We start from the raw sequence: 25135 nt of genomic DNA on the forward strand, positions 1-25135 counted from the left end.
GTCATCTGTGCCTGCAACTTCGAAAAAGGGATGGCACAATACTCCATATAGCGAATAGCATATTTAAGAAATCGATATATTGAATGTTAAGACAAGAAATTCACGTTCCAACCTGCTGTTTTGTCCTAGATCCTGCTTCCATTTCCTCGAGAAAATGTAGTGCGTACCTCAAACCACTGCCCAAATACTAGGGAATAAAGAATGTCCTCCACTAGGATTACTCACACGGTCGTATTGTCCATGGGATTACATTCACCCATCACCTGTGAAAAAACATATTTGTATGGCCCGCATCCCTGCGCTGAGGTCCACCCGGCCACTTAATTTATTCGCCGGCGCCGAGGCATCTGTAGGTCCCGGAATATCAACATTCGATAGTATGGCCATTATGTTAAATATTAATCATTTGCTGTGATGAGGGTTTGAAGATTTTATCCATTGATCTGAGGTTTCTGTCCTGACATCAACCATACCCACCATGGAGACTATTGAGGTCGATGTTCTCGTCTGCGGAGGAGGCATGTCTGGAATGGCATGCGCTGCTTTTGCGGCAGAATCTGGAGCTAAAGTACTGGTTGTCGAGAAGCAAGCGGATGTTGGTGGCTCGTCAAATTACTCCGCGGGAATGTTGTGAGTGATCGAGTCAATCTTAAAGACAAACAAGGTTATTAATGTCAGCAACAAACAGCTGGGCCCCGCAAACATATAACAAGCTGAGGAGCTGGGTCCCAGAAGGAGATCCAACATTGCAGGAGGCCTGGTTACGCGATTATTTGCCCGCTGTACAGTGGATGCGTGAAAATGGGGTGCCAACGGCTGACCGGTTCGACGGTATCATGACAATCGGTAGGACTAGGAAAAGAAATTTGGTGAGCAGTTACCCTAACACATTATAGGTATTGGATTCCCAATTAAAATCCCACATCTTCATAACCTCCATCGAAAGCGCATTCAGTCTAGCAAAACACGTTCCGAAATCTTCACCAACACGTCAGTGGTCAAGTTGATTCAAAGAGAGCCCGGGGTTTCAGGATCTAGCATAATTGGTGCTGTCATTTGCAAGAGCTCCCCCAATTCGCCAGCTCTATATTACGAAGTCAGGGCCAAGATAGTGGTTTTGGCCACGGGTGGCTTCCAAGGTTCTCCGGGGATGACATCCAAATACTTAGGCCAGGGAGGAGACAATATCTTTGTGCGCTCCAATCGTGGATCTGTGGGCGATGGACTGAAGCTGGCCATCGAATCCGGTGCGGGAACCAGTAGAGGAATGAACACCTACTATGGTCATCTTCTGGCAGCCCCGCTTCGGGCTGAAGACGTGGATCCAAAGGACTATCTTCCACTCGCGCAATACCGTAAGAGCAACTCCTTGCCAACTCGGTGTTTCTCTCTAATCAGGCTGCAGAAAGCAAATACTGTCTACTCCTGAACGAGGGAGGTCAGCGATTTGCGGATGAGACCACCGGTGACGAGATCATCAATCAGTATCTCGCGAAACAGCAAAAGCGCCGCGGGTTTATCTTGTTCAAGTATGTTACTTCCCAGAGAGACGGGATTGGGGTGAAATTCTGACATGTGGCTTATTCTAGCGAGAAAACCCGTGTCCAACACTGCGTCACTGCATTGTTCCCTAATGCAGGAGACGTCGATCGTCTGCAGAAAGCCCGCGACCATGGCTGCAATGTTGGAAGTGCGTCAACATTGAGTGGTTTAGTGGGTATTCTTCACGGGTGGGGTGTGAACGATGTACAGGCAAGACGGACTATCGAGGAGTATGATCGAGTGGTGCGCCTTGGGGACAAGAGTATTTCCCTTGACGCCCCTATCGGTCGTGCTGGCTCGCCCCCTACGCCCTTGGTGGATGGGGAAGGTCCCTTTTATGCCATGGAGGTCCAGCCGTCGTAAGTCGTTTCTTGCATACGTCAGCCACCTCTGTCTAACGTTCAATAGGATCACATTCACCTACGGCGGTATTGCGATCGATGCGAAAGGGCACGCCTTGACTCCCGATAAATCCAAAATTCCGGGTTTGCTCGTCGCAGGCGTTGATGCTGGTGGCTTCAGCAATCTCGGATACGCTGGGGGTCTTGCTCTTGCGTTCGTGACAGGTCTCTGGGCAGCGCGGGAGGTCGCACGCGACTTGGGGTTGCCTGAGCCTCGCTTACCCCCTGCCAATGTTCGGGATGGGCAGGATAAACCAATTCAAGGGCGTCTTTGAGCTAGTTCCGTTGCAATTTGCGTGTAGAAGTTAGTATGGACGGGATAGTTAGCGTTTGATCAAGATAGTATGTTTGTGGAAATCCCCACTAAAAGATGTCTAAGTTGCATTGGTCGCCAAATTGTTGACTTGGATGGCTCAATCCACTTTCAAGGTCCTCGCCTTCCATGAATATCAACCACGTCCTTCCCGTTCGCACTTTCCCTTTCCGATCTCTCGTGGTAAAACATCAGTTCAGGATATCTGAGGCATCAATAAATGGCAGAACCCTCTCGGCAGACACAAAGCTCTTGTCTCTCTCCCCCTTCTTTTCTTCTCTGCCAGCAATCCTACATCGCTCTAAACTCTGCCGTATTCCTGATACCTTTGTTCTTTCCCTTTATTCCCACACACATGATAACTATCTGCTAACAAGAACCTTGGAACAAGCAAACATCAGATTTATGATTCAATCATATGCATCCATTCTATGTATGTTTTATATACAGCCTTGTGCTCCCGAATTCTTCACTTGGATCAGAAACACCCAGTGGGCTTTGAAGTTCACATAGTGATATTCTAGGGTGCCACCAAAACGCCACGATAACGCATCTTTCCTTCTTCCAGTGTCTTCAGGGCTTCTTTAACGCCGTCCAACGTCAAAGGGAAGGTCATCTTGACCGGCTTGATGTTGTGGAATGCGGCGAATTCAAGCATATCCTTGTGGACCTGTCTCGAACCCACGATACCACCTTGAATCCGAAGGCCATTCACGAGGAGCGGCATATATGGGATTTTGAGATCGTTCGAATCAACGGACAAAGGCGAAATGACACCGCTGGGAGCCATGATATTCAAGTAGAGTGGCCAATCCGGCTGACTGCTGGTCGTCACAATGAGATTATCGATGGGAGCTTTGATCTTCAATTCCTTCGCACCCTTGGTCGCATAGAACTCGCCGGCTCCCAGCTTCATCGCCTCGTCCTTCTTGCTGTCTGTCCCGGAGAAGACGACGACTTGACAGCCCATCTTTGCGGCGAACTGAATAGCCAGATGTCCCAGACCGCCTACGCCGACGATACCAACGCGCGCGGTCGGACGAACCTCTGCGACGTGGAGGGCGTTGAAAACAGTTGATCCACCACACATCAACGGTCCCGCATCCTCGTTGCTCATGTTCTCGGGGATCTTGAACAAAAAGGCTTCACGCCACACGGCGTGGGTGCCAAAAGATCCCTGATCGAGATCGGCCAGGCCGTACATTTTTCGCTCACTGCACAATGTCTCCCACCCGGTGAGGCATTGTTTGCAAGAACCACAGCAGTCGTGCTCATAACCCCAACCCACGCGATCGCCTTTCTTCAAGATCTTCGCGTCTGGGCCAGTTTCTTCCACCACACCAGTTCCCTCATGCCCAAGGGCCATATCGGCGGATTGGTAGTGGACATCGGTGCCGCACACTCCCGAATGCGTGGTTCGTACTAGGACATCGTCGTGTTTGAGTTCCTTTCGCTCAGTCTTGGCTTGTATGATTCCATCCTTGGAGCCCTTGTATACGGTGAAGTTGATTGCCATTGTGGGAAATATTGATGTAATAGATGGTTGTGAAATTGGGAATATATTGAGATTCAGATGTTAACAGCCTTTATAGGCGACCCTTCTACTACGTCATCCATCACACCGAATGTTTAGTCAACAAAGTTTCGAAATCGAGAAGATAATCGATGATCCGTGATGCAATTAGTGGGCCTGGTCGATGGTGCAGGTCCCACTGGCGAGTGATCGGCCTTTTTCCTCCAAAATTGATACAAATGGAACTCAAATCTCGATCCATGGAACTGGAGCAAAAGTAGCGGTCACCAATGTCCATTTAGTGATTGTATTCGGCGTATGCATGGCCTATTTCATGCAACTCGATCTATGCTATAACCATTCTGGTAGAATTTAGACATTCATATCACATTCCAGCTCCGATCTGCTATTGCGGGCAGCGTACGGAGTACTTATTATCTCCATACTAACTCCATATTAACTCCATATTAACTCCGGCGAAAGATCTGCTGAGATATTTCTAGCTCACCCTTTGACAAGAACCTACTCGTATATAAATACTGGACCTCGTCGGGACTACGTCGAATCTAAGGGGAGGAGGCATGGCCTCTTGCGGTAAAGTTCTTGGAATCCATAGATTTACACCCAATAAGATTAACGTTATCAAATTTTCCTATTGAGAAGGCATCCTCAACTCGATAATAGTGATAATGGTATTCCAACCCATCTGGTCAAGTGATGGAGTCGGAGGTGTTTACTCCGGTCGCTAACTTCTGTCAAAATTTCAAAGGCGGTATGCGCGATATCGGACATCTTCATGTGGAAGGTAGGAAGTTTAAGCAGATTTTCTCATTAACTATTACATAGAGTCATATCTCAGAGATATATCACTTTGTCGGTTTTTGTGACGTTCAGCGAAGCCATTTTGGTGTGAGAACATGATTCAGCTCCACGGCATAACTAGCGCTGGCGAATCGCCACACGTCTCATCCGAAAAAGATGCCGCGTTGGCGGTGGTGAGCGAGTTCGCCCAAGAAATTGATCCGATGGTGGAAAAAAGGGTTCTGCGAAAGATCGATTTATATTTGATGCCTGCTATGCTCATAGGTTGGTTATATACTTCATATCCGTGACCGGGAATTGTTGACTCACTCGAACACAGGCTATGGCATGGTATACTATGACAAGGTGGGATGACTGTACCGGTTTCTTTATTATCCAGTATATACTGATCTCTCTGTAGGCTATCTTAGGTAGCGCAACGCTCTTTGGCATGACGACCGACTTGGAATTACTAGTGAAGGACTATTCCACGTCTCCTCCATCCGCCGATACTTCACGGCTGAGCTGGGCAACATCAATCTTTTATTTCGGAATGCTTGCGGGTCTCTACCCAATGACATTTATCTTGCAACGTTTTAATACTCGAATTGTCCTGGGTCCAGTTGTTCTGACATGGGCCATTGTCTGTGCTGCCACCGCGGGTGTGACAACCTGGCAAGGACTTTTCGTGCAACGATTCTTCCTTGGTATGCTTACCTTTGATATCTTATACTGGTCTCTTGTCTAATAGAAGATAGGCTTCATTGAAAGTGTCATCCCGACGGGCTTCATGACCATTGTCAGCGGATGGTACACGCAAGAGGAGCAGACTCTTCGACAGGCATGGTGGTTCTCTGGCACTGGTTGGTTCACTATCATCGGTGGCGCCCTGAACTATGGGTTTGGCCAAATTACATCTGGATCATTGAAAAGATGGCAGTACATCTATATTCTGGCTGGTGCCTTGACCTTTTTGTTTGGCCTCTGGTGTTGCACTATGCCTAATTCTCCGGTTTCTGCTTGGTTCTTAACTAAGGAAGAACGAGTGGTTGCTGTGGAGAGACTGCGCAAGGGTCAAACTGGTGTTCGGTGCCAGAAGATCAAGTTCGATCAGATCAAAGAGGCTGTGATGGACGTTAAGATCTATCTGGTGGCTATCATGATGGCGTCAGCGTGAGTTTTCTCCCTTATTATGTGTTCTATAACGTTCGATACGATACATTCCTTGATGTTAACCTCTCCAAATCTAGCTACACTATCAATGGTGCTATCTCGGGCTTCGGGCCATTGATTGTTTCCACCTTCGGCTATGATACCCTTCTTTCAATTGTATTCCAGTTTCCCGTCGGCGCCATTTGTATCATTTTCATTCCACTCTGTGGTTATATCCCTACTGTTGTTCCCAATACCCGCATACCCTTGCTCATTACCTGCTGTCTACCTGTCATTGCTGGCTGTGTGATGATTTGGAAATCCCAATGGGGATATCATCCAGCTCTTCCAGTCGTTGGCTATGCGCTGACTGGCTTCTTTGGGCCAGTAGTCAGCTTGATCATCACAATTGGAGCTAGCAACGTCGCCGGGGCCACGAAAAAAACCGTCATGGCGGCAACCGTGTTTGTGGCTTACACTGTCGGCAACATCATCGGGCCGCAGCTTGTGAAAAGCAACACCAAGTCAGAACATTACCCAGAACTGTGGACTGGCATGATCATCTGGTAAGTTTGTATCTGATTTCTTCTTACGGGACCGATCTAACGAAGGATAGCTATTGTATCACGATTGCTGCCGCGGTCGTGTTGTATCTGGTCCTTCGGCGGGAGAACAGAATTCGGGAAACATTGGAATTAGATGAGGTTCAACGAGACAAGATTGCGTTCGATGATCTGACCGACAAGCAGAACCCATTTTTCCGATACGCATTATAATAAAGGATAGCGGAATTACTTTCGTCTACAGGGTGGAGACCCATGGAAGCCAAAACTTCTGGCTGCTGTCTAACACTCACATCTCGTGCATCTGTCCTATAGAAGATGTCAAAATAAAAGGCAACAATCTATTCAAATCTACTCAAATACCTCAAATACCTTCGGTCTTCCATAGCAAACGCGTAATGCGATGATATGCAATTCCTTACGAAACTAGATGTATAGTAACAGCCTACAAAATAGCGCATTAGCGAGAAGGATTCAATATCCCATGCTACTTGCCTTGGATCATCATAGGGTTCGATGTTGCTACTATGATATTACAGGAACACTTAAGTATGGCAAGGCAGGTTCAGTCCCAGACTCGCGTTTCCGGTGCATTTAATTCAACTGGCATTGTTCCACGAACCCCTTTACGGGTGAAACCATGTACGTGGTGAGAACAAATCCCCGGAACATTTAAATTTACAGATCTGAGGTGAACTATATCTCCTTATAGAAGGAGATAGGGAATCAAAGAGAGAGAAACAAAACACAAGTACATATCCTTGAAACACTTAATGGCTTGCAGAAAGTACTCTCATGGGGGACTGCCTGGTGGTCTCATCTCAGCCCCTTCGTATCACTTGCATCACTACCTAGCTGCCAAGGCCTCCTATTCATTCTCTATAGATCTAGTTTCATTCTTCATAGCTGGTCAATATCCATGATTGTTTCGCCCTTTACTTCGCCTTCTGCAAATACCCTCCTTGCATACTTAATCCGCTCGGTTTCAAATCCCCATCCTTGGTGCAAGACGTGACAATATCGCTTTAGCAGATGAATGGGAATTTGCATCCGCTCGGTTGAAACCAAGTTTTGTGTAACAATTTTCACGGGTTAGAACGTGTTCAAATCACAATCTGCCTTATAACCTGTTGGTCTGGATACAGTTTCAGCTATTAGTTTGTCGGATTGCAAATTCCTATGAAACTTTATGTAGTACTCCATGGTATGTATTTGATTCCTAAGAAAAGCAAAAAGAAATTGGAAACGGCCAAGAAAGTGGGTATAAAAATATATACATGACATAAAGAAATCAGATGATAAGAGATGCCAACGCTCAAATGTCTAAGACCAACAAAAATGAGAGAAAGGAAAGGCTTCCGCAAGACCTTTATTGAAAGTCTTCGTGTTATGACCGAGAAGACTTCTCGACACTGTGAATAATTGTTTCATGAACAACCTTGATTCCAGTCTGGCTACTCTGGCTGTGAGACTCCCAGTCGCCGTCGGCAGCAGTGCAGGTGGCCGGCTGCTGTCGTGAGGTAGGTAAGATCATTTGCTCGTCACTCATTGTATTCCACTGAGTGTCTCCGGGAATCGATAACGGATGGCGGAACTTCTTGCGTCTGGCATACCCGCCGGTGTCGGCATCTGATAGAGGATAGCCAGGATAGCTCTGTGAGCCACCCCTTGATGAGATGTATAGACCAGCACGTTTTGTGAATCGTCTTATCAATGGGTATATCATGGGGATATTGCCGATTATGACCGCGACGAAAGTCTCGCGACAGGCCCAGCTGCCGGCTTGTTGAGCTCCGTTTGCGCCAGCCTAGGGAAATATTAGATTGTGTTATCTAAGCAGATAGCTCTCGATATAACTTACTGTTAAGATCAGAACACAGCGCAGAATGCCAGCCATCATGACGAACAGGCCACCGCTGAAAAGAATAAGGAGCTCAAGCTTTTCCCGCCATCTTAGTCGGGCTTTGAAAAGCATCTTCACACATCTATTGTTAGCGACATTACACACAAGTATTGAGAGAGGAGCTTACCGGCGCCGGAATACTAATGAGATAGAGGTCGGTCGCGACATTAAGTACCACGGTCACATATATGTCAATCTTGGATACGGCGGGCTGACAGTAATCTAATAAATAATTAGAGGCACAGTCTCGCAAGGTGGCCAGTCGTGAATAACATATGACGTACTCCCAGGGTCTGGATATATTTGCCAATTTTTGTCGATTGGGTGACAACCGAAGAGAATCGAACAGATCGTGGCGATATAAGTTATGCCGATCAAAACATAGGCGATGTGGATTCGGATTCGCATATTCACTAAGCCGGCACTATATAGTAGGAAGTAGGTTAGTAACAATGGACAGAATGGATTGCAGTTGGATCAAAACTCACGTCAATCGAGAATAGAACACAGCCATGCATGTTTTCAGCAACCATAATAGCAAAGTGTATAATGACCAGCCGGCCACTTGGACTTTGGAGCCACCGACACGCAGACGATACTCCTCCGACTGAGGAGACAATTCTTTTCGCTGTTCGTCCGTCATCGAGTTATTGGCAAGGCCCATGAACCACGCGCCGACCATGTACGCAGCACCGGTTTCTAGTCCATACACCACCTATACCCATATTGATTAGCAAGATGGAAGTAAAGAGACCACAGGCTCCAATCCAACTTACACCCGCCACCAGCATCAGATAATCATCAGCTTGGAACTCTCTTGGCCCAACCATAATCCATCTTGCAGTCGTTCGTAGACCAATGACGACAACGGCTACCCCCAGCAGTGTGAACGCTTCTGTATTAAAGCTATCCATGATTGGCGAGTTTCAGTGATAGCTTTACACTATATGCCATCAAAATCAAAGGGAAATACCATTCAACCCAGGATGTGCATTCAGATAAAGGGAGAGAAAGTCAATTGCGTGGAGAGAGGGGGGGGGAAGTGAGCGACAGAAGACAGTATCTCAATGGTTTCCCTTGATCTTGCTCGTTGATATTGGAACCAATTCGGACAAAGAACCGAGCGCGCTCCTTGGTCGACTTAACAACAGCAAAAAGAAAAAGCAAGAACGAGATCTCAAATATCTGTAGGCCGGGCCTACTTACATATTGTGGCTTCCATCGAACTAACTCCCCCATTTATGGAGATACTCGCATGCAAACAAGGTTTCTTACAGGTCCAGAATCCTTCTGCAAAAGTGACAGCTCCGTGGCTACATTCTCCAAGTCTTATTGGATAATAACCGGTCTATCTTTAGTGTTGGACGGGCTAGTCCTTCAACGTGCCGGGAACAAGGTTAAGGTCGAGAAGACCGTTTGTTCCACTCCCAAATTACTGGTTCCCGGAAATGCAAGCCGGCAATTAAAAGGTCCACACCTCCCCTGAGTTGATTTGAACTTCCCCGTTGGGGGAATGATCGGAGTAAAGAGGCAATTCCTCAAATACGAGTCCAGACGGGAGTGTCTTGATAGAATCTCATTTTGTCCTGAGAGCTTTTTCGGTTACACACGAGTACACCTTCAGGCACATATCAACTGGGCCAATTTTGAGAAGCAGCAACTGCCATGCCATGGATCTCTCTGGGGCCCCTCCTATGACGTGCAAACAGACCAACACAGAGGCGTTCGGATTGGTGCAGTTGTATAAAGTTTGCGTATAGCCAATTTAATCTCATTCACCCGAGGTGTGTATAGCTTCAGCAATAGTATGTATTGCTATCTGACCCACATTCTCTTTTCGGTTGGTTTGATTGTTGATCAGACCGGAGATTACTCCGACACACATGTAGCCAAGATTTTGTAAATTGGCCCACTCATTATCTCTTGCCGATGCCGTGTATTTGTATCGCGCCAAATGAGTCCAGGGGATATCATAAGTATTGATTTAGGCCACGGGTTCCGGTCTGGATTAGGGGGTTGACACCTCATGTACTCATCAACTTTAACTTTCTGCACCCTCAACATCCCATGTTTCATATCACAAGTACAACTTCCCAATCTTCATGGTCAAGTGCCGCTGCCATTGGGTGGATCAAAAAGCGGGTCATATATGAACGGTCAGTTCGTATTTCCCTCCCGTTTTCTAACCGTCTTGAATAATTTGCATTTCAATTGGATTGGACGCCCAATAGTTAGATTGAGATACCAACCGATGGCAACGTGCATATTGTTGGTCCCGACTTTATTTTCTTTTTGACACAAAATTAGCGAATGCAAACGGCACGAGTAAAAAAATAACCTATGGCAGTGGAGTGGTTGCCGACTCGTAATCCGCTTACCCTACTAAACGCTGGGTTAAACAAGATTTGCGGACGATCCGCGCGGGTCTAGCCACGCTTTGACAGCACAGTTAAACTAGTCAAACGACGGAGGGAAGCTAAAATATTCAGTGCGGATTCCAATTCTCCTGAAGGACACCAGAGTTGGGAGTACGGAGTGCAAAGTAAATGCCAAGTACACCGTACCGAGATACCCAGATAGGTCAATAGGTCTACAGTTATAATACCATTGTGGAATCATCACCTTAAAGTCTATACTTGAAGTGTCTCGGGCTCTTGTGCATATCTTTGTCCCATTTCAAAGAAAGACATGCCATACAGAAGTTAAGAGCACTGTCAATTTTTCTAGCGATGTTCCAGGTCCAATTTAGTCCCACCATTCCATCCGGGAGTCCCTGTAACTGCAAGGGCTAAAATTAAAAAGGGAAAATCAAATACTCGACGCTAATACTTTTAGCACATTCCTCTCCAGTCTGATGATCGGCTGCATTTATTTGCTACATAAATTCATGCATTAATCCTGGTCCCGCAAGTTGTTTTTCAACCCCTCCAAAAAAAAAAAAAGACAAAAGTAGGGGACTCTTCAAAAAAATAATATGGAGTCCGTGGATCTTGTGGTTGTAGGTGCAGGTAAGTTGAATCTTCACCGTCGCAATCTATTTCACTAACAAGTGTAGGTTGGAGCGGGCTCTCCGCCGTCAAGACATATCGCGAAGTCAATCCCGGCCACAATGTGCTGTTGCTCGAAGCTGCCAGCTCTGTGGGCGGAGTATGGGCGAAACACCGTCTATACAAAGGCCTCAAATCGAACAATATGCTGGGCACGTATGAGTATAGCGACTTCCCAATGGACGAAGCGACTTTCGGCATCAAGCCTGGACAACATATTCCAGGCCATGTAATTCAAAAATACATGGAGGCTTATATACAACACTTTAAATTTGCCGATTGCGTTCGACTAGAACACCATGTGGAAAGCGCGCGACACAATCTGAACGGAACATGGCAGTTGAGTGTGTCGCATGGAGCAGATACAACAACAATCAATACTAAGAAGATGATCGTCGCCACCGGTGTCACTTCACAGGCATACCTGCCTAACTTCGAAGGCGAGGAGTCTTTCGATGCGCCACTTTTCCACTGTCGGGATCTGCTGCAGCATCAAGGCGCTGTACTGCAGTCTGGAGAGCACGCGACCGTCTTCGGCGGTACCAAGTCTGCCTGGGATGCGGCATATGCCTGCGCAACGAGCGGTATGAAAGTAGACTGGATCATTCGTGAGTCCGGTCATGGACCATGTTGGATGGCGCCTCCCTACGTGACCCCCCTGAAAAAGTGGCTAGAAAAGCTAGTCACAACACGTCTGCTGACATGGTTCAGTCCGTGTATCTGGGGAGACGCGGACGGGTATTCTGGCATTCGCAGCTTCTTGCATGGTACTTGGCTGGGTCGTAAGATCGTGGATGCGTTCTGGGGTATTCTGGGGGATGATGTTATACAGTTGAACGGCTACGACAAGCACCCGGAGATGAAGAAGCTGAAGCCCTGGGTAGGCCCATTCTGGATTGCTTCCTCGCTCAGCATTCTGAACTATCCAACCGATTTCTTTGATTTGGTCAAGGATGGCACTATCAAGATTCACGTCGCTGATATCAAGCGTCTCTCGGATCACACTGTTCATCTGTCATCGGGTGATGCGCTGCCATCTTCGGCGCTGATTTGCTCAACAGGCTGGCGTTGCACCCCAAACCTCAAGTTCCTGCCTGAAGGCATCGACCGCGAGTTGGGATTCCCTTGGAGTGTGGACCCGCTGGATGAAAAGCTAGTCAAAGCAGCAGACGAAGAGATCTTGCGCCGTTTCCCCCGACTGCGTGATCAACCAAAACCAAACCCTCACTACACCCCGTTAAGCTCGCAGTCCGAGGCGGCTGTGCCGCACCCGTTCCGACTGGCGAAGTTCATGGTCCCGCTTTCGCTGGTAAATGAACGATCCCTGGCTTTCATGGGTATCACCATGACCATCAACACAACCCTGGTTGCTCAGGCCCAGGCACTGTGGATCTCGGCTTATTTCAAGGGCGATCTGACCCCGGCTACACGCGAAAGCTGCCCACTCGCTGTGCGTGGTGCATCTGACCTCAAGACGGAAGATGTCTCGGAAATCGATCTCGCCTGGGAGACAGCCCTGTTTACTGAATTTGGCAAATATCGCTACCCGGGAGGATTCGGGCGGCGGAACCCTGACTTTGTGTTTGATGCAATCCCATATGTTGATCTGATGTTGGGAGAACTGGGTCTGTCAACACGGCGCAAGCAGGGCTTGATGGCTCGATGCTTGCAGCCATATGGTGCTGAGGATTATCGGGGTCTGGTCGATGAGTGGAAATCTAAGCAAAAGACTCAGTAATGTTTTCGGGTATCGTCATTCATTTTCTTTTGTTTGATCCTGTCTGATATGTATTTATGTATTTTGTCATCCCAATTCCCTTGCGTCGCGCGAGCATTTCGGAACTATTTCGTTCTTTTACATTAGTTGTGAGCTATTCAAGCCAATACAATTGTGGTTTCTACATACAGCATGTGAGTATATTATATGAATCCTTTGATGATCAGCTTCGACATCATCTATTACAATAAAGCAAATTGCTCCAAAACCGCAACACCAACAAGAGATGAAGATGAGTGCACCTCACGTTCCCCCGTTTCTCTTTTCGAGCCACCGCCACCAGCCTACTCTGGTCTCTCCTCGGACTCAACCACCTCCCCGACCATGTCACCTGTCCATCGCATATAATATTCCTCATCCTCCGCAACCACCGTTCTCACCGAGACATTAACATACAACTGACCATTCCCCTCTTCTAGGTCATATTCTAATCTAAATCCTTCCGGTAAATCACACGCATATGGCGGATATCGCCCACCAGTCTTCCCGGGCCTACCAATCGGCTTCACAGTGAGAAGAGAGGGGTCACAAGCCGATACGAGCATCTCTCCATCTTTAGCAACATAGCTACTCATATATGTAGCGTTGGTTGTGCATTCATGGCGAGGTAACTAAACCGATCGAGTATGGACCTAGACAGCCATGGCCCCAGTACCAACTCTGGACAGAGTCTACAAATGGTCGATCAGACCAATTCTATGACCTGTCAGCTGAAGTTCTTAATTTATGTCGCGTGGTCTCAAATCACATACTTTGTCATGGTACCCAGGACCTCGGAACTTGAGCGTCGACCCATGGATATTCATATCGATCTCACCCACGTCGTCTGGTACGAGATTAACCCATCCAATATGAGGCCTGATCTCAAGTTGGCTCCGCTCCCCTTAGATTCCACGGGGTAGATGATACGGCGCTCGCTGTTGGACACAGTTAGAAAGCACAGTCCGCTCCTGCGATTCAAGTCACTTAACGAAGTCAAGGTTAACCGTCCTTCGACATGGAGTTTCTCCGATGTGGTGATAATTTCATACTTTGATAGATCCTCTGTGAGAGTATTCCAGCTACAGCCTGTGGGAGACCAGTTCCCAGAACTATTGGTTCCCGCACCGTCTGCGCCAGTCACAGTCGCCACAGTTGCCGGGAGGGAATCTTCATAGTGGGTTCCGTTGGCGAACAAAGCCCATACATAACCAGACATTTAGTACGGAGGGTTCGTTCGCATTAAGGAATGGAAATGCGTCCATGGATGAGGTGAAGAATGTGACCACTAGGGAATCATCTGGGTTTGTCTCTGAGACGGCGTCAAAACACCACCAGTCGAAGACGGAGCTGTTGATTGGATCTATCTGAGGTGCGTCTAGACTGGAGAGGGTCGAGAGTGGTTTCTAGCGTTGGGACATCGAATCGAACCTTGCTAGTTCCGTTTTGTACAGTTTTGGGGATCTGGTAGCTCCCACTACGAGAATCCCTACCAACACGGAGATATGGCAATAGTTTCCTATTGACCATGTGCTAACTATGGAATGCTAGGGTCTGTTGTACAGAACACATATCAAGAACAGTAGAGGCATGATGAAATACATTACCATGAGAGAATACTACTCAGTAAGGGCGGACTGGGAGAGGAATAGAGATAGGAGGTGGGAGTATCACACTACATACATCCATGGACATGTATGTAACCTATATGTGCTCACCCGGCGGATACCTGGGTACCTCCAGGGCTATATACTGTGATCGAGGGAAAAGGGAAAAGGGGGGAAAGCAGCGTCCGGAGAATTGAATCAAAAGTATGATTTTTATAGTTTCCCCAAATCAAAGGGACATGATCGCGGAGATGGCGATCATCTACTTATATGGAGGATCGTTCCTTGATTTCCTGATGGGCCACTACAATGATACCTATTTCAGCAACACAATATAAACCCCCTTTCCTCACACAGACACACAAAAATGAAAGTCATGAGATCTATATTCAAATCCATCTAAACACCTAGATTCACCTACACCTGTTGTTCAATTAAAATAGACAGCCATGTGGCTACCCAGTAAGTGGCTGAGATGGCGGCTCAGCCAAGTCTGACAAACTCCCACATCTCAGCGTCAATAGGTAGCTACTTAGCCAATAATGATTGAGTAACAAAATGTGGCTTAGAATAAGTTTCAAAGCTGTGTTATCACATATATTAAGAGGATTAATGTACTTTGTTCCTTCGGGATATCTTCCATATCATAATTGATGCAGGGATTGTTTATATACCGACGTAGCCCATCCCATTAACAGTTCGCTTAATCGCTTTAAATCACAGAGAAGCAGGATAGGTACACACGTCACACATGAGTCCGATAAGCACATATAGTAAACATAAAATCCGGATAAAAAAACGAGGGATAAAAAGCAGAGAATCAGACCCTCCCATGATGCCCAAATCACAAACCTTTCGCCGAAGCTCAAAAAATAACATAAAAATCAAAAGTAAAATCCGGTAGAAAACCTCGACTCCCAATGCCTCGGTAGATACATACAAATATCAAACTTCCCCATAAATATGTGGATGAATGTTCGGGGGGAGTTACGTCGCAGGGACGAAAATGTCACGGGAAAGATTGGAAGAACGTTCAACGTCCATTGAGAAGGGGACTGCCATCTTCGCTCCGCCCTTCACCCTTGATATCAGTCCCAGTCTGGTTACTGGTCGCGTCCGAGTCCCCGTCCTTTCCGCATCCTTTCACAAGGATATGTCGCTGTAAAAGTTAGTGAATGCGCAATTGTTACAGGATCGTAAATAACATACCTTAAGAGCATCTTTGCGCGAGAAGCTCTTGTCACAGTGCGAGCAAGGGAAAGGCTTCACGGCCAAATGAATGCGCTTATGGCGCTTGAGATCATGATTGCGGTTGAAACTTTGCGGACACTGGTCGCATTTGAAAGGCCTGTCTGCTGCGGGGGCGGACATTCCATGCGGTGGTGGATGGCCCCCATATAGATGTTGAGAGCTGGCGACATGTCCACTGTTGAATCCCGGTAGAAGACCGGATTGCATTCCCATCATGGACATGGGCCCGCCGGGGCTGTGCACGTTGGTCATGACGGGACCGTTCATTGCAGGGAGGGAATATGACGGCCATGGCTGGCGGGGATATCCCAATGGTGGTTGTCCTCCGGGACTGTGAACGGGCATTCGTCCTGGGGGATGGATGCCGAGGCCGGCGGGGCCATACATGGGAGAGAAGCCGGTCTGGTGGGGACTGTGCATGGGGGGAGAAGCGGCATACATATGCTGATGTTTGGGGGCATATGGATCGTTTGATGGCAGTGGGGCGGGGGATGTAGCGTGGCCGTGGTACATGGCCATGGCGGGTTGTGAGGCGGAGGGAGGCAGTGTTGACGGGGCGGGGAGAGGTTGATAAGATAATGCCGGGCCTTCATATGGGTGTGGCAGGCCATCCGTTGTCGGCGGTGATATTCCCGAGCGCTGCATGCCGGATGGTGAGAAGGAGCTTCGGGAGTATTGGTTTACGCCGGAAGCCCAGGACTGTCCGTATGGATTGGCCCCTGACCAATATGCCGGCGGTAGCTCTGAGGACGCGCCTGTTGAGGGCGCCAATGGCTGAGGTGTGGCGTGGTCCCCTGGTTGAATCGTAGCGGGTGGCGTTAGAAGGTTCCCCACGCTCACATTGACTGGCGCGTGGGAAACTGGAGGGGGATGTCCTGCGTATTTGGGTGCTGCCGCACCCAAGGTGAAGGGTGGTGGTGGGAGCTCGAAGCTGGGCAATGTCGGGGCCGCAGAACGACGAATGTTCAACGGCGGGGCTGACAGCGCGTCCAACGCTGTCCCCATTCCCGCTGGCACTGCTAGAGTCGCCAGGTTGGCGTCCCTCACGTAAAATTCGGGGTCGTTGATGTTGGTGAGTTGACCGAAAGAGGATCCGCTTAACGTCCAATCTCGATCGCCAGGTAAGCCCCCGGAAGGGCTGGTAGAATCCAGGAGGGGCGATCGTCGATCGCTGGGGCTCGCGATCGGAATATAAAGAGAGTCGAGGGACTCAGGTCCAAGAAATAGGGGAATTTCTGGGAACTAGAGTACTCTCGAAAAAAATGATAATCAGGGAATCCGAGAGGTTGTCACGGTCGACGAGCGCGCGTATAGTACATTTCGGGGGAGAAATGAGGAAGAAGTTGAAGCTGAGAAGAAGATGTGGGGGGGTGGGCAAAGGGACCGTGGCGTTGGAGGCGATAGCAAGCGCGGGGGAAGTATTATAATAAGAGAGAGAGAGAGAGTCTCTTTTTTTTAAAAAAAAAAAAGTAAATAAGATTGATTTTTCTCGGGGAATGGAGTCGACGCGGGTCTAGCCACCTGGTCACCGTGGGGAAAGGAATGAGTTATAATACAGATTCATATATTAAAAGGAAGAGGGAAAAAAGGTGAAAAAAGGCGAAAGAGAGGGGTGTCAGCAGAACGTGGTTGACAGCTAATAACATGTCTCCCGGTTGGTCATTCCGAATTGTTCTATTTGAGTGGGTATCAATATATAGAATATATAGGGTACCTAAGTTCTTATATTGATATTAACTCTACGAAGTATACGATTATGTTCATAGCCAAAGTGTATACCTATTTTATAAGGAAAGAGAAAAAGACCCTCGAGGGAAAATCCCTTGCTTCCCGACGTGAAAAATAATAATAATAATAATGGCGCTAGCGTAGGGACTCCGGAGAGAAAGTGTAGGAATGGACCCGGCTATTATTGAGAAAGAAATTTGGATTTTTAGGGAAAAAGGAAAAAAGAGTAAAAAGAAATAAAATGGATACGTTTCTATCACGGTAGGATTCCTATCCAATAAAAAGAGACGTCAACGCACGGACTAGACCGAAATGGCCAGAATACGAGAGAGATGGCAGAGACAAGCGAGCTGTCTCGGTGGCTATTCGTTAAAAGTCTTTTTAGATTCCAATTTCCCTTATACTAAATACCCAGACCATCGGTATATTGTAGACCACGGTCATCTGCACCTCTCCTTTTTAGCCCCCAATACAGGGAAGTATGATTGGTCTCCGGCTTCACCGGCCATGGTTACTCTATCTTTCTCTCTCTTTGACTTTGGCTCGGACCTTAAAAAGGTTCAACAGCCTCCCCGTTTATTCTCTCACCCGAAAGCCAATCGCCTCCGCTCCCTCGGGTTGACTATTAACTTGCGAATCCCACAGGTCTCAAACTACTCCACGCGACCTCGCTTCGGGCCTGTCTTATCCTCCAATCAGCCAACAAAGGCGTCTCTTTTGTTGCCTTCTGCACGGACGTGGCAGATGCTTATGTAGAGAGAAAAAAAAAAAAAAAAAAAAGGGACATGCCCTGTCGATCGTCCGTAGGATGTACTACTACACAAATAGAAAACTTCACACTCATCTGCTGAAAACTACAGAGTACATACTCCGTAAGAAACATGGTTTAAGATATCTCCCGAGCACAGAGTAGAGGACATTCCATGTATGCATATGCTCGGATAGCTCTCCTTGGCACTCTTACGACATGTCCACTGGCGCATGGAAATTTAATATTACGATCCGGTCCGCATTTCCCCCGTATTTAGCAAGTTCAGCTTTGAACCTGCACTGTACTCCAAATAGGATAAGGGGGAGGGGAAAAGAAAAAGAAAAAGAAAGGGGTCTTAGGCATCAGCCGAGTCACATTCCTAAATTGCATACCTGTGTCTGAAACGGCATTTTCTCCAATATTCGTACATTCTATACATTCTATGCAAGTATACTGACATTTCACTAGAAACACCCCCATCTCTTGGCTCCCGATAGTCTACAGTTCGATAGCCCGTTCCTCCACCGCGTCTGTAGCCGCACCTGAACTGCCCAAAAAGGTTGATATCAGCGACGATCAGTTGATCTGCCCCTCCTATGCTGCTTCCCGGTCGATCGACCCTCGCACAGCCTTTCGATTGCAATATCCCTGAACCACACCTACGGTTCGCAGCCGATTAGTCGGCTCCTCTCATGCAAGGCGGCTCCTACAGATGTGACAGCGCGCAAGGATCCACCCTAGCTGATCATAAACCGCCTTAGTGTCGCCTGCCTCGGCTCTTGCCGGTGGTGGCTTCGGAGAAGCTCACGGCGTTCATCTTCCCGGGAATGGCGTTTCATGGAAGGTTGGCTATTTCTTTTCACGGGAGATCTGCGGCCATGAGTTTCCTGCAGGGCTGGGTATGTCCCGTGAATTACTGTGCCCACATTTTGGCCATGATCTTTTCCAACATGTCTGGACTATTCTATACGTCGATTTGTGTTCTATGGGTCTCGATATCAGACAATGGTGAGCACGGATCTCTTCTTTCTGTCTAGATCAGGTAATTTTTGGTTCAGGTCAGGACGAGCTGGAGCCTCTGTCTCGGCATTTGTTCTTTTTTCGGACTTTCTTCGGATTTCTTTTTATATATATATTTTTTTCCCTCAATGAGAACGGCCCCACGAGCACCTTTCGGTCGCTGTGAGATCCTCCCTTGCGGCAAGATTCGGACTGTGGATCTGCTTGCATTATATTGCCTGGAGTGTAAGAATTAAGGAGAGATAAGGAGAGACGTCAACTTTGTCTTGCATCGTGCTCTATTTATGTACACTTGACCGATTTGACTTGCCGTCCTTACCTTGGACTCTCGTGAATCCCATAAAGGTGTCTGGTATGACAGTCTCTGTGGTGATAAACGAGGCTGTCTCATCGGGCCCGATCGATACTTCGTTTTGGTTTACTACAGGAAATAACATCAAGCCCCGTGAGTTTTTCTCTGCGGGCTCATGCAGTACCCCGGCTTTTCAAATATTTTAGTATATAGAGTGTGTAGCTCAAATTCTATTGTAAACGCTTTCCTAGGTTGTGCCACTTATCTTTTCGCATCGATATATAAACGACATACAAACCTCAATGACCAAGTTCAGACATATATATCCATACTATATAGATCAATTACCCGATCGCGTCAAAAACCAGACAGACCAGTTTCAAAATTAAGCCAGGAAATAACGAAATAGAAGATCTAAAGAATGAGGCTTCCTAGTTGCACCGGGTTGCATTTCCCCAACATTGAATTGCCGAGTGTCGCTCCGATGACGTCGGACGGCGGGGTACAATTTCCCCCCGAGTTTCATTTCTACTACTTTCTTCAACTTTTTAAAGATTTAATTGTATGTTCCTCTTTGAATCCAAATGAAATATAAGCCATTTCTGACTTTCCCAAGACCGTTACTCACAACCAAACACCTCAATACACCTCCCTTCTATCGCTTCTCTACCATGTCTGGAATCAGCAAAGCCTGTTGCTCGTTCGTAATCCCCAGATCTATTGTATCCTATGATTCCTTAATTGAGCGTTGTTGACCACCGTGCACAGAATCCCCCCTGTGGTATCCAAGGGATACCAGGCCAAGGGAGAATACAAGACCATCAACGGCATGCAGACTTGTGGGTTTTTACTTTCACTGAATGCTTATGAATTGAGCTAACAAGATAACTCCAGACGTCACCGGTCCAGAATCGGCTACCAAGGCTATCCTGGTCATCTATGGTCAGCCACTAACTTCTCCATACGAAACATAATCAGACCATCAACTGATACAATTGCATGATCTACAGACATCTTCGGCTTCTTCGACCAAACCGTTCAGGGCGCCGACATCCTCGCCAACTCGACCGACCAGAAATACCGCGTGTTCATCCCCGACTTCTTCGAGGGTAGCCCCGCCGACATCTCATGGTATCCGCCCACCACCGAGGAACACAAGGAGAAGCTCGGCAACTTCTTCTCAACCAAGGCTGCCCCACCCAAGACCCTCTCCAAGATCCCCAATGTCGTCGCCGAAGGCAACAAGCTAGCCCCTGGCGGCAACTTCCAATCCTGGTCGATCCTAGGCTACTGCTGGGGCGGCAAGATCGCCTGTCTGTCCTCCGGCGCCGATAACAGACTATTCAAGTCGGCTGTGCAGTGTCACCCGGCTATGATCGATGCCAATGATGCAAAGGTCGTGAATATCCCCATGGCGTTGCTCGCCTCGGGAGACGAGCCTGTCCAGGATGTCAAGGACTTTGAGGCCAATTTGAAGGTTCCTAAGTATGTTGAGACTTTCCCGTCTCAGATTCACGGTTGGATGGCTGCGCGATCGGATTTGGAGAACCCCGAGGTGCGCAAGGAGTATGAGCGCGGATATAAGACCGTTCTCGAATTCTTCAACCAGCACGCGTAAACAAACTCAAAAAAGGCACAATTGACGCTGGGAGACCCTGTCACGGAGATTTGATGATACTATGAGAACTAGATTTCCTAATGAGAAAATAACGATCAGTCCTACGTGGCGAAACAAAGAATCTACCTGTATACACATAGCATACTTCTATTGTATGCCCAACAAAGATAAGGCGTATTGTTGAGGGACATGAATTATGTTTATTTTCTCTTGTAGAAATTAAATATTGAGAAGTACATACAGAAGTTTATTCTATTTTATTTCTCAAAAATATGTAGTAAGATAGGCGATGGACATATAATATGGCTCGCCGCTCCTGTAAGACGTCATCACTTCCAAAGTTCACCTTAACCTCTTAAACCTTCCTCATCTCTCCTATTTTTTACGATCTAATTCTCAAATCTATTAATGGCCTCTATTGTATATCATCTGTACATTTATGGAAAAAAACTCGGGTTGACACCCACCCACTTGCCGCATTGCCGTTCTCAGAGTCACGTCACAGCCGAGGGGGCCGAGATCAGCACTCCGCATATAGTGCTTATATTCCTTATTCCATTTTTCTATTTCTTAATATTTCGGCATCTTGGCATCTTGATTGATTTTTTGTTTATCGGGGCATTATACTTTTCATTTAGAAGATGCAGTAATTGCACTCTTATGGGTCCTAATGTCTTTCCTGTTTGGCCGACGCCGCTCCTCGGATGCAGCTTCTACTACTCATGATAAATCCAACACATGCAAGCCGACACCATCGCATCGCCATACTCCCGCTCATCCCCAAGATGATCATCCCAACGGGGGATTCCGAAGTCTATTTCGAAGGCCGAGTGGTCACTTAGACATACCTCCTCCAACCGCAACACAAGTAAGAATAGCTATCTTGTCGTTAGAACGTTAGCTCATGGCGAAAAAGGAAAAAGAAAAGTCGGCTTCAATTGAGGCAAGCATACCGCCCAAACCACGACAAGAGAGTAGTGGCCGACGACAGGACACCAAAGATCCCCGCAGCTCACCTACGCGCGACTCTCCCCCACCAGCAGTACACGGTGAGCCAAGACAACCCCAAAACCTCCAAGATCTTCTCGAGTCCAGAATGGAGGATGCGCGCAAGCCAAAAGACAACTCACCTGGCGCGAGCCCCAGCCCACCAGAGAAATCACACCTCACACCGAAAGACATCAAGGCATTGTTGTCGGGGGCACCTCATTTTCTTCTAGAGAAAGGCAAGCATGGTAGATGGTATCCCCAGGTGATCTTCCCCTGGGATGAGCAGAACCCAGTAATCCAACATATGTGGGATCGCAAGCCTTTGCCACATGCATCCTTTACTCTAAGCACACTCCACGCCCATCTGCCAGTCCCAGACGACTGGGCCAACAAAGGTGGCGTTCCAATCCAAGTCTCTGACTGGCGCCACCGAACAGGCGCTTTAAACAGGGCAACGTTTGATGTCGGGATCTTCGAAGTACCCAACATGCTATCCCACAACGGCAAAGAACCCGGCACCGTCGGTTTCCGGCACTTTCTTGAATTATCGGTGGCTGATGCGATCCGATACATTGGCCCCGAAAAGCCAATCAACCCTCCATCTTTACAGCAAGTCTCAACCATGGCGGCGACAGCGGCATTCGATTTAATGGAGGGCTATAACAAACCGTATTCGCAATGCCAGAGTGGTGTCGTATACGACCGTCATAGACTCATTTGTGAAAGCCCTGAGGTCTGGAAGCGCATTGGAGTACGAGATATCAACCTTCGATATCTCGTGCAACGCTTAGAACACCTGCGCAACCTCCGATATGAAATTCTCTCAGAGGGATCGACGAAGACAATTTTGGATATTGAAAGTCCGCGCGAGTTGCACGATGGTTTACACTCACATCTCCTTTACCCTCACCCCCCACACGAGATGTTAGAACATCATCCGCATAGCGTCAAATCCCAGATCAAAACTTTGTCAATCGTCCTGGCCACCCCAGGAGCATGGATCAATTTCAGTCTCCCTGAATGGCGCTTTCGGGCTGGGCAGGTTCTATGGGAGGCATCCATGCATGGCGACGGAGACTGCCTGGACCCCGATTCGAGTAACTATAAGGTGCCGCGGGATATTTTGGTCAAGTCCGGGATGGAGCGAAAGTGGCTGTTAATCCAAATGCTCCTCTCTGCCGAGTTGCTTCTCCGCTTGGATGCCTTTGTTCGAGTTGGCATGTTGCATGATCCGCACGGTGGTCATATAACGATACCGGAGCTTCGACAATTCGAGAAATTGCGAGAAGGGAAGCTGAACTGGGATCTGATTGTTGTGCGTCGGTTCCTCAACAGTCTTAATATCACTTGTCCGCCGCCACCATCAGGGCCATCTAATACTGGCTCACGTGAGAAGAGTCGTCGTTTCTCATTGCTTGAAAGCATCACTCGGCGTAGCAGCTTGCCTCCTGTTCAGGATTTACAGTCCGCTTGGGACTGTGAACTGAGTTCTTCGCATGTCCGACTGCAGCTGGAGGGTCTGTATGTCTTCGCGGAAAACATCGGATGGCCAAGATTGGATGCACTGAAAGCTACCATGGAGCTCAAACTTGGAGACCCTAATAACCCAGTCCTGCCACCATTACTCGTTGATAACAGGTGGAGACGGGAAAAAATATCCAAGGAGATGTTACTGGCCAAGGAGGATATGTATACACGAAACCCCTGCCGCCGACGCGTCAAGCTTCATAGCTCTGGCGATCCCCAGTCTAAAACTTTAGGCTGGATCTCACGATCCTGGCTCTCCGGGTTCGTGGTACCCGGAGAGGCGATCAGTCATCTTCTCATGGCGACGCTCCTTGAGAATGATGCAGATGCACTTGCCCAATTAGGCTCGATTGCTAACCTCTACGGAGCGTTCGTTTATGGCGAACGAAGCTGGTGGAGCAAATCATGTGTTGTTGGACGTGTCTTGTCTTGTTCAGCGGGAGCTAGGACATGCATGGGATGGATCAGTAGCGACATGATACCCCGAGATGTGAAGACGGGAGAAATCTTCAAGCGTGGATGGCTTGAATTCGCAGTTGAAGAGGTTCCGCAGATCTCGAGCAGGCCTCGGATCAAGCATGGAGCCAGGCTTTCCATTGAATCGACACCGCTAGGCATGGGAGATATCACAGCAGAGGATTTTACACTTCCAATGGATAATCCAGAGCCAAGTGCAACAGATGTCAACATCGAAGCGTTGAATCTGTCTGTCGATGATTACGCCCCTTCCAATGGGAGCAGCATTACACCCGCTGAGGCATCCTTGTCGTTCTCGATCAAAGATGGTGCTGGAGTTTCAACTACGGTTTGTTTCCCCTTCAAGTATAATGTGCGCTTCATCTCCGCCCATGAATGCTGTCCACCGTTGGGAGTCGCCTCTCGCAAGTCCGACCGCGAGAATAATGAAACCAAACAGTCTACGAGACCCGTATCTAGGTATACACGTCTACCAGGCCACCCTCTGCACAACTCTTATCGATACAAGTATGTGTCGTTGAACTCCCTTTCCAACACCCCGGTGCCGCAATTGATATCATCGCCACGCGGGGAGGCAGCTCAAGCGCCAGAGATCATTGTCGTCGATGCGCGGGGCAGCCGAGAAAGGGAAACGTTCGCTCGGGCGTGGTGTGCTGCTGTCGGGTGCCATGCGATCATAAGTCGGTCCGGGGGAACTCGTGTGACATGTTGTGTCGCGTGTTCCATCAGGCAAGCGAGAGCCATTGACGCAATGGTTGTGGTACGAGTGAGCGAATGAGAAGATATTCCCAAATTGAAATAAGAAAACTGGTCGCCCATGTTGCTACTTCAGGACGAATTTGGAGGGGGCACTGTACGGAGTAAGGGAGGCCGAAACGCACAC

General features: G+C 48.0%; 9 protein-coding genes across 9 annotated transcripts; 6 read left to right on the forward strand and 3 right to left on the reverse strand.

Annotated features, from left to right (window-relative positions):
• Positions 1 to 478: 478 nt before the first annotated feature.
• On the forward strand, positions 479 to 2218 carry N7447_007106 (FAD-dependent oxidoreductase; the record flags this gene model as incomplete). Its single annotated transcript, XM_057231368.1, has 6 exons — positions 479 to 630; positions 689 to 846; positions 897 to 1355; positions 1406 to 1529; positions 1590 to 1901; positions 1951 to 2218. 6 exons carry the CDS (start codon positions 479 to 481, stop codon positions 2216 to 2218), a joined length of 1473 nt encoding a protein of 490 aa, XP_057086458.1.
• A 558-nt stretch (positions 2219 to 2776) lies between these two features.
• N7447_007107 (NAD(P)-dependent alcohol dehydrogenase) lies at positions 2777 to 3772 on the reverse strand (the record flags this gene model as incomplete). The annotated part of the gene is made up of 1 exon (XM_057231369.1): positions 2777 to 3772. The coding sequence occupies one exon, from the start codon at positions 3770 to 3772 to the stop codon at positions 2777 to 2779; it is 996 nt and encodes a 331-aa protein (XP_057086459.1).
• Positions 3773 to 4686: 914 nt separating this feature from the next.
• On the forward strand, positions 4687 to 6498 carry N7447_007108 (putative MFS transporter; the record flags this gene model as incomplete). The annotated part of the gene is made up of 6 exons (XM_057231370.1): positions 4687 to 4855; positions 4911 to 4936; positions 4992 to 5277; positions 5329 to 5743; positions 5821 to 6288; positions 6339 to 6498. The coding sequence occupies 6 exons, from the start codon at positions 4687 to 4689 to the stop codon at positions 6496 to 6498; spliced, it is 1524 nt and encodes a 507-aa protein (XP_057086460.1).
• A 1174-nt stretch (positions 6499 to 7672) lies between these two features.
• N7447_007109 (uncharacterized protein) lies at positions 7673 to 9102 on the reverse strand (the record flags this gene model as incomplete). The annotated part of the gene is made up of 6 exons (XM_057231371.1): positions 7673 to 8092; positions 8147 to 8260; positions 8316 to 8410; positions 8473 to 8612; positions 8677 to 8903; positions 8965 to 9102. 6 exons carry the CDS (start codon positions 9100 to 9102, stop codon positions 7673 to 7675), a joined length of 1134 nt encoding a protein of 377 aa, XP_057086461.1.
• A 2060-nt stretch (positions 9103 to 11162) lies between these two features.
• N7447_007110 (uncharacterized protein) lies at positions 11163 to 12973 on the forward strand (the record flags this gene model as incomplete). Its single annotated transcript, XM_057231372.1, has 2 exons — positions 11163 to 11196; positions 11244 to 12973. 2 exons carry the CDS (start codon positions 11163 to 11165, stop codon positions 12971 to 12973), a joined length of 1764 nt encoding a protein of 587 aa, XP_057086462.1.
• A 665-nt stretch (positions 12974 to 13638) lies between these two features.
• Positions 13639 to 13914, forward strand: N7447_007111 (uncharacterized protein; the record flags this gene model as incomplete). The annotated part of the gene is made up of 1 exon (XM_057231373.1): positions 13639 to 13914. The coding sequence occupies one exon, from the start codon at positions 13639 to 13641 to the stop codon at positions 13912 to 13914; it is 276 nt and encodes a 91-aa protein (XP_057086463.1).
• A 1717-nt stretch (positions 13915 to 15631) lies between these two features.
• Positions 15632 to 16854, reverse strand: N7447_007112 (putative C2H2 finger domain protein; the record flags this gene model as incomplete). The annotated part of the gene is made up of 2 exons (XM_057231374.1): positions 15632 to 15757; positions 15808 to 16854. 2 exons carry the CDS (start codon positions 16852 to 16854, stop codon positions 15632 to 15634), a joined length of 1173 nt encoding a protein of 390 aa, XP_057086464.1.
• Positions 16855 to 20311: 3457 nt separating this feature from the next.
• Positions 20312 to 21258, forward strand: N7447_007113 (dienelactone hydrolase family protein; the record flags this gene model as incomplete). Its single annotated transcript, XM_057231375.1, has 4 exons — positions 20312 to 20340; positions 20409 to 20479; positions 20535 to 20582; positions 20651 to 21258. 4 exons carry the CDS (start codon positions 20312 to 20314, stop codon positions 21256 to 21258), a joined length of 756 nt encoding a protein of 251 aa, XP_057086465.1.
• A 904-nt stretch (positions 21259 to 22162) lies between these two features.
• Positions 22163 to 25030, forward strand: N7447_007114 (uncharacterized protein; the record flags this gene model as incomplete). Its single annotated transcript, XM_057231376.1, has 1 exon — positions 22163 to 25030. One exon carries the CDS (start codon positions 22163 to 22165, stop codon positions 25028 to 25030), a length of 2868 nt encoding a protein of 955 aa, XP_057086466.1.
• Positions 25031 to 25135: the final 105 nt, after the last annotated feature.

Source organism: Penicillium robsamsonii, assembly GCF_028829455.1.
Source record: "Penicillium robsamsonii strain IBT 29466 chromosome Unknown utg000003l_segment0_segment0, whole genome shotgun sequence".
Taxonomy (NCBI): domain Eukaryota; kingdom Fungi; phylum Ascomycota; class Eurotiomycetes; order Eurotiales; family Aspergillaceae; genus Penicillium; species Penicillium robsamsonii.